The sequence below is a fragment of the Palaemon carinicauda genome, chromosome 5 (assembly GCF_036898095.1).
Source record: "Palaemon carinicauda isolate YSFRI2023 chromosome 5, ASM3689809v2, whole genome shotgun sequence".
Lineage (NCBI taxonomy): Eukaryota > Metazoa > Arthropoda > Malacostraca > Decapoda > Palaemonidae > Palaemon > Palaemon carinicauda.
Genome location: NC_090729.1, coordinates 105745920 through 105754519, shown reverse-complemented (window position 1 = coordinate 105754519; position 8600 = coordinate 105745920). Strand labels below are relative to the sequence as shown.

Sequence of the window (8600 nt, the reverse complement as noted above, 5' to 3'; positions counted from 1 at the left end):
ATAAAAATACGTTTAATGTATAAAAGACTACATTTCGAACTTTACTCTGTGACAGCTGACTCCCAAGTGCATATGGAGCGTCCTACACAATCTCATAAACCAAAACATTGCTAAACAAAAGAGCATCGCTCTGAAAAGACTTAAATCCTACTCCAGTACAAATCATAAAGAATCACATCTTATCTGAGGTAATCAACAAATGTTTGAATCCTAATACCAAAACAAATCATTACTCTTATGTATAAAGCATAACATGTCTTATTCATGCAATATGATGCAATGTTGCGCAATACCTGAAACACATGAAATAATATAGTACATTGTTACAATAATACATAACACTGATCTGATGAAAAGTTTGAAGAAACAACAAAATGTGTTTGAAAAAACTTTACAAAGGAATGCAACAAAGGCAAGTTTTGTATTGGCAAATAAAATTGCAAAACAAAATAAGTCGTTTGCAGAAGCAGAATTTATTAAAGATTGCATGGTTGATGCTGTCAGTGTTGTGTGTCCTGAAGTCATATCTAAAGTGGAAGCCATATCTCTGTCACGAAGAACTATTGTTCGTCGCATAGATGCAATTGCAATGAATATTCAAGATCAGGTGTTAACAGCCAGTGTTAGTTTTCAGTGGTTTTCTATTGCTTTAGATGAGAGTAATGACATTCAGGATACTGCCCAGGTACTCATTTATATCAGAGGAATTGACGAAAACTTCGAAATTACAGAGGAATTGTTATCTATGGAGTCTCTCAAAGACACTGTTACTCGAAAAGATTTATACAATAGTGTCATTAACAGTCTAATCAGGTCTAGATTAAGCCTGGATAAATTGGCAAGTATTACAACTGATGTTGCTCCTTCACTCATAGGTAAACACTGTGGCCTAGTGACCTTGATGAATGATAAAATCAAAGAAGATTTTCCATCGCACGGTGTGTTGTCTTTTCACTGCATCATACATCAAGAAAGCCTCTGTAGATCATCTTTTAAACTCAAACACGTTATGGATCCAGTGGTGCGTGCAGTGAACTTAATAAGAGCACGGGGACTGAATCACAGGCAATTCCGAAGCTTCTTGGAAGACATCGAGGCTGATTTTACTGATGTGCTGTACCACACAAATATCCGATGGTTAAGTATGGGGAAAGTATTGAAAAGGATGTGGGACGTTAAAGAAGAGGTTGTCTTGTTTTTTAATATGAAAGACATTTCTTGTGACTTTTCAAGGGAAATGGAGTGTGACGAATGGGTTTGTGATTTTGCATTTGCTGTGGACATTATGCAAAAGCTGAATGAGTTAAACACAAAACTACAAGGCAAAGGTTTATTTGCACATGAATTGTATGTGGAAGTGAAAGCATTTCAATTGAAACTTCAACTTTTTTCCAAGCAGCTTAAAGAGCAAAACTTTGTTCATTTTCCTCTGTTGAAAACACAAACCGTTACACAAGCACTATCAGACAAATACAGTTACCAGTTGACGGCTCTAAGAGATGAATTTATCAGAAGATTTGCCGATTTCAAGGCAATTGAAGGGCAGTTTGATTTGCTCAGCTCACCTTTTGCCTGTGACGTTGAAACAGCTGCTGAAGAACTGCAGGTAGAACTGATTGATTTGCAAGCCGACAACTCTTTAAAGAGGCTCTTTGAAAATAAACCACTGGTCGAGTTTTATGCATCTCTGCACTCAGAAAAGTTTATAAATCTGAAAAATTTTGCAAGAAAGATGTTTGTGATATTTGCATCAACTTACATATGTGAGCAGACTTTTTCTATATTGAAAGTTAACAAGTCAAAGAACAGGTCACTTCTCACAGACTCGAATCTTCAGTCAGTGTTAAGAATCAGTACAAGCAACTTGACACCTAATTTCAACAAACTGGTAAATGATTGCAGTCAATTGCATCATTCTCACTGGGTCATTTTGATACTTCTGTTGCTCAGTTGCTGAGCTACTTTGCTTGTCTAATAAATGATTATGTTTCATGTGAAGTTACTGCTTTAAAATATCAATACAAATATTTCTTGTCTTTAAATTGAGTTACTTTGTTTTCAAGCAAATATGCTTAATGTGAAGTTTTTCCCTAAATATATAAAATATGTCTTTTTGGATTTAATTTATATGTTTACCTTGAACTTCTACTCCAAATTATTGATTAATAAAAATATATTATTCTTCTATTTCTTAAACAGAGTTACTTTGCTTTTTTTTTTTTAAATAAATTGTTTTTCTAAATAAATGCATTTCATGGGAATCCTCTAGTCTACAGTACTTTAAAATGCTAATAAATTAAAAATTATTGCATTTTCAGTTTGAAAACAATATATTTTGGCTATTGTAGATATCAATTATTTTGGAAAATATACTATGCGGCCCAGTAAAATTTTTTTTTTTTAATGTGGCCCTTACACTGAAAAGTTTGCCCACCCCTGGTCTAGATCTTACCGACATCTTTGTATCGTCCGTTAGGTCAACACATATCCCTGTACCTTGGTTGCAGCCTGGAGAGAAAGGGCTACGTATTCAGAGCTATGCCATTCGGGCTCAATTTAGCTCTGAGGATTTTCACAAAGCTTACCGACGCTGTCGTACAACAACTTCAGGAGAAAGGCCTTCAAGTAGAGGCGTACCTGGTTGACCGGCTAGTGTGAGTTCCCTTGGCACAGAGTGCTCAGAAGCAGCCAATTGAGTTATATGGTTCCTATAGTCCATTGGATTTCAGGTCAACCTTAAGAAATCAAAATTGGCTCCAGCTCAAAACTTCCAGCAGTTGGATATTTATTGGGACCTTAAGTCTCACTCCCATTCTATTCCTCTCTCCAAGGGAAAGGAAATAGAGACGTCAGTCAAGTCCCTGATCAAGTCAGGGATGATCACCAGGCGACGCTTAGGAGGGGTTCGAGGATCTTTACGATTCACGAACCTTGTCCTCAATGTACGACTCAAAGATGCACACAGAGTTGGGGGAAGGAGAGCCTCCAAAGCTCTTCCCAACCATCAGAAGCAAACCCTGGTTTTTTTACAGAAGCAACTTAGACTGTGGTCCACTGCCATAAGTCTTTCACAGACAGTGCCGTTGCGCTTCCCTCTTCAAGTGGTGACACTTTGTGCGGACGCCTCGTTGGATGGTTGGGGGGTCATGACCCACCCAAGAAAGTGCAAGACTGATGGTCTCAGAAATTTTAACAATACCACATCAATATTATGGAGTCCATGGCAGTTTTCTTGTCCCTCAAGAAATTATACCAGAAGGAGAACATTCATATCCAAATAAACCTCGATAACAGGGTTATAGTCAATTGAATCAAGAGAGAAGGGTCGAGGTCTTCTCAATTAAACCCCGCAATGATAACGGTCTTTACGTTGGCTCAGAAGAAAGGTTGGCACTTGTCAACATCTCTCCTTCAGTGAGATCAAGTCTCTGGCCTTCAAGTGGATCTGTCTGCGATGAGTCTCAACATGACACTTCCCTGCTAGGTAGCACCGGAAGTGGTTCAAGCAGCAGTGGGCATGGACACAATGTCCCTGGATGGGTTTTATTGGACGACGATTTACCTGTTCCTCTGTTCAACCTCCTCATGAAGGTTTTGGACAGACTTAGATCTTTCAAGGGATGGCAGCTCTGGTGGCTCCTTGGTAGCCAAAGAGCAACTGGTTTCCCATGATCACGGATTTAAACTCTAACTTGTGCCGTGACCAACTCGATTCTGTCTCAGGATGGACAGCAGGAGATTGTTTATGCTTCATCATGGAGATCGAACAATCTTCAATCTTCACCCTAGTCCTGGGAATGAAATTCAAAATTCAACTTGATAAGTGGGTATTTGTGGAAACTATGAGTCGTCTAACACCATGACTTAGTATGAAACGTCATGGACAAAATGGGTCATATATGTCAAAGACATAAATCCATAGTCGATTACTATGGATTTTTTTTTAAGTTTCCAACTTACTTTGCATGTTTAAAGTCTAGCTTCCTCCACGATTTCGTCGTACAATTCGGCCCTCACTAGATCTATACTAAACACCTTTGATGTCGAGTTTTACTTGGATCTCTTCAACAAAGTTCCAAAGGTTTGTGCAAGGCTACGGCTGTCGGCTCCACCGAAGCCTATCTCTTGGTCTTTAGACAAAGTTTTGTAATTAGCTTCGGAGATAGGCAATCAAAAGACTTCTATTCATGATCCCACTCAGAAAGTCATGTTCTTAATTGCGATGGCTTCCGGTACTCGGGTTAATGATAATGTGACGATTTCTAGAAACGAGAACCACATTGAATTTGTGGATAATGGTGAGGTTAATTTATACCCTGATCCCACTTTTCTGGCTAAAAATTAACTTCCCTTTAAACCTTGGGGTCTATGGAAAATAGTTCCCCTACCAGGTGATCCTTTCCTGTGTCCAATATACTGTCCAAAAGTGTATTTGCAGAGAACAGTGCAGTTTAAGGGTGGTCTTTTGTTTCACAATGATACAATGGGGTCTGATTTGTGTTTGAATCAGTTAAGAGCTAAGATTACTTACATTATACGAAGAGCAGACCAGGCTAGTAAGACATCGGGTTTTGACCCTAAAGATGTGGCTTCCTTCTTGAACGTTTTCCAGTATATGTCCATCAAGGGACTGCAAGCATATACTGGTCGGAAATCCTCTTGCGTTTTCTTCAGGCATTAAATGAAGCAATTGGAGGCGACGCCATTTCGTGGTGGCTGCGGGAGTGTTACCAAACCTGCTGCAACGACGTAGCTGTCAATGCGTTCTGGGGCACTCCTTCAACTTGTTATTAGCAATGAGTAAACAGAAGTTTGTGCTTCAAGGTATAATGGAAAGATGCACTTCATCATTTCCTTTTCAGATTCATAGGTGTCTTTCGGATGCTTTGTGTTCCTTCAGTGCTACAGCCTAACTGTCTAAATGGTAGTTAATCTATATCTCATTTGGTTTGGGTGATTACCCCTTTTTGTACAGACGTGATCATGTGTCTCTTGATCAGGTTTACCTTGTCATAAGTTTCCTATGGTTCCTTGTGTCATGTATTAAGCCTTGACGGAGTAATCCTGTAAGTGTATTTCAGTATTGGAACCTCTCTCTTTGAGGCTTCCTACCGAGGCATAGGAATTCTCTGGTACACTTCCATCAGGACTACATGGCTAGAGCCCAAAAAACGGATTTGGACGTAGGAAAAATCTACTTTTGGGTGAGATAGCCATGTCGTCCTGATGGCCCACCCGTTACGTTGTCCCTCCCCGATGCCTCATCGGATGCCTCTTCTCACAGTAGTTGCGCTGCTGTGCAGATTGAGTTTATCAGAGACGAGTAGTACTATGAAGGGAGAGGATATGTAACGGCTCCTCACCTATCGTCCTCCCCAGATTCCTAGACTGGGTTAAGTCTGTTTGGGGTGCAGATATCTATGGTTATCTACGGATATGTCCCTGACTATACACGATATCTTATGATAGTTGTTCCGGGGATTAGAACCCTGTGTTAAATGACAGTAATTCTCTTGTAATATCACTCACAGAAATATCATACAGTAGGAAGCTGCCGGAAGGATCTTCCATCAGGACGACATGGCTATCTTACCCAAAAATTTATTTTTCCTACGTCAAAATCCGTTGTTTATTCTTAAACCTTCCTCTTTTTGTTTTTCTTCGCATATGTATAAGTCTACGAGGGTCTCCTGTACTTCAATTCTTCTCTTGAACTCATTGTTTTCCTTTCCAAGACTAATCCATTTTTTAAAGTTTCATTACTTTCCTTAATTCTTTGGACTTCTTGTTTTTTCTGTTTGTCTCTTTAATACTAAATTTTCTTATTATTTCTTGCAGTTTTTCTTGCCCTTTTGAATATTTTAATCTTATATCACCCTTTTCTTGGCAATCTTCCATAGTTCTTTTTTATTTGTATCTGACTTTTCTTTCTTTCTTGTTTAAGATCAACTCATTCATTTCTATAAGATAGCAAAGTGATCAGAATACACCATCTCTTTTGATATCCTGTAGGGGGTTATCGCTTTCTCTTCATCAATTACCATTCTACTAATACCTTCTTCGTCTTCTTCCCTAACTAGAGCATAATCTATCACTGACTTAGTCTCTTTTTCCATTCTCGTCCAAATTCCTCTGTATTTCCGGTTGCTATTTGCAAATATCATGTTGGACTCCTTTGTCAAATCTATTAACATTTTTGCCCGATTTTGAAATCTCATTACTATTGCTTTTTATAATACTTTCTACTTTACAGTTGAAGTCTCCCATTACGACAACTTTTTCTTTTGTTATTTGCTATCATTAATTCCTCTTTTATAGACATACATATTTTCTAAATAGCTTGTTTTTGCTTCATTTTCTTGTGGAGCATAAATTACTTCTATTCAAACTTTAGTTTTCCCCTTATCAATTCTCACTCCCTGAGACTCGTGACCCTGGTTTTCACCTTTTATTTCCACCATTACATTTTCCAATTAATTTCTTACTGCAATCATCACTCCTACAACATTTGATTTTCTGCTATTATTTAAGGCCCTATAACCAGTTATATTCAAATTTTCTTCCTCCTTCAGATGGGTTTTTGTGATACAAATAACAGTCGGGTTTACTTTTTATATTATTTCCTCTAGCGAGTCCACTTTTGATTTTATACCCCTTATGTTAATGTACTATATCTTAAAAGCTTTATAAGATTTTGCCTTCTTTCTTACTCTCCTCTTTTTATTTCCTTTTTCCTCTTCCCTTTTTACTGGGAATGGCCTAATCTTACTTGACCACCTTGTGGTATCATATAGCCCATTCCCAGGGCTGTGTTGGGGTTTCCCACTGCTCTTTCTGCCCACGTCAAGTTGTGTTGACTCAGGTTGTAAGATTTTTCGTACCTTATTTCTTGATTCAATCTCCCCATTTCCTCCATTCTTAAACTTAAAAAAATCATCTGATTTTCTATACTTTTTTTTTTTTTACTTGAACCGTTGTATACCCGATTCTTTACCTTTTCCTCCTAAATATATTTATACATCTCCTTGTTTCCTCTATATCCTGATCTGGTTTCTTTATTTCTTATGTTGTTATGTCTGAATGAGCAGGTTTGGCCTCTTTTACAGGCCCTGTTCACATAATCTCTACATATTTTCTGTTCATATCTTACATTGTTTCTTTTATTGTTAATTTTAGGATTACATTCATCTCCCTGGCCGAGTGTGTAGAGGAAGTCACATGATCAACCTTTTTTACAGACTCCATTTCTAAAGAAAAAGCATATTGCCTTAGATGTCAGGATGCCAGGAAACCTCAAATCAATCAACCAATTTGGGGGTCTTTTCTTTCACTACTTCTGAGGGAATCTCATTCTGTTCTTTTTCTTTTTCTTCTTTAATTGTTTCACCGTTGCTTTGTTCATTATTTATTACTACATTCTCACCCTCTGTTGTCTCTGTTCTTTCTACATTAGTTGCCCTTTCATCTACCAAATCCTCTACTTTGCCATCTGTTAACAATTCTTTGTTGAGGATCCTCATATCCTCGATTTGGGACCACTGGTTCCCGATCGTCCGTTTTTGCTCTGTAATTTCACATAGGCTCAATTCTTGACTTTCTTTATAGTTCAGGCAATCTTTAAGCCTTTCTGTTTCCTTATCGGATGAGCTGATTTTGTCGTAGTCTTCTTCCAACATTTTAGACTTCAAATTTATGTGGTGCACAATTTCTGATACTGACATTCTATTTGCTCCCTTCTTGTTTCTGTCCTTTTCACCACAACAATTTTCCATCAGGAATGGTTTTGATTCCACTGAGCAGCCAAAAAAAGAAAAAAAAAAAAGCCCATCAATCTTTCCAGTCCAGTCCAGTATGTAGTTGGATCATAGCCTTTGTAACGGCAACCCTTTGGTTTATTTTTCTTTATTCTACACGTTCTTTTACTTTGCTTTAGTTTAGTTTAGAGCTTGTTTAGCTTTTCTTTTATATCTTTCCAAGGTTTATAAAGGATTTTCCAATATTCAAATATGTTTTCCTCATTTTCTAATTAACATCACATACATATACCAAGGCACTTTCCCCAATTTTGGGGGGTAGCCGACATCAACAAATGAAACAAAACAAAAAGGGGACCTCTATTCTACGTTCCTCCCAGCCTGACAAGGGACTCAACCGAGTTCAGCTGGTACTGCTAGGGTGCCACAGCCCACCCTCCCCCGTTATCCACCACAGATGAAGCTTCATAATGCTGAATCCCCTACTGCTGCTACCTCTGCGGTCATCTAAGGCACCAAAAGAAGCAGCAGGGCCTACCGGAACTACGTCACAACCGCTCGCCATTCATTCCTATTTCCAGCACGTTCTCTTGCCTCTCTCACATCTATCCTCCTATCACCCAGAGCTTTCTTCACTCCATCCATCTACCCAAACCTTGGCCTTCCTCTTGTACTTCTCCCATCAACTCTTGCATTCATCACCTTCTTTAGCAGACGGCCATTTTCCATTCTCTCAACATGGCCAAACCACCTCAACACATTCATATCCACTCTAGCTGCTAACTCATTTCTTACACTTGTTCTTACCCTCACCACTTCGTTCCTAACCCTATCTACTCGAGATAC

The 8600-nt window shown here is 38.5% G+C and overlaps 1 protein-coding gene across 1 annotated transcript; it reads left to right on the top strand.

Moving 5' to 3' along the window:
• The first annotated feature begins 487 nt into the window (after positions 1–487).
• LOC137641055 (general transcription factor II-I repeat domain-containing protein 2A-like) lies at positions 488–4681 on the top strand. Its single transcript, XM_068373502.1, has 3 exons — positions 488–1255; positions 1400–1888; positions 4439–4681. Exons 1-3 carry the CDS (start codon positions 488–490, stop codon positions 4679–4681), a joined length of 1500 nt encoding a protein of 499 aa, XP_068229603.1.
• Positions 4682–8600: the final 3919 nt, after the last annotated feature.

Coding starts and splice junctions, on each gene's coding strand:
- LOC137641055 (XM_068373502.1), top strand. CDS start 488: ATGGTTGATGCTGTCAGTGTTGTGTGTCCTGAAGTCATATCTAAAGTG. Junction 1,256..1,399: donor AAATGGAGTGTGACGAATGG/GTTTGTGATTTT, acceptor TTTTCCAAGCAG/CTTAAAGAGCAAAACTTTGT. Junction 1,889..4,438: donor CACCTAATTTCAACAAACTG/GTAAATGATTGC, acceptor GTGTATTTGCAG/AGAACAGTGCAGTTTAAGGG.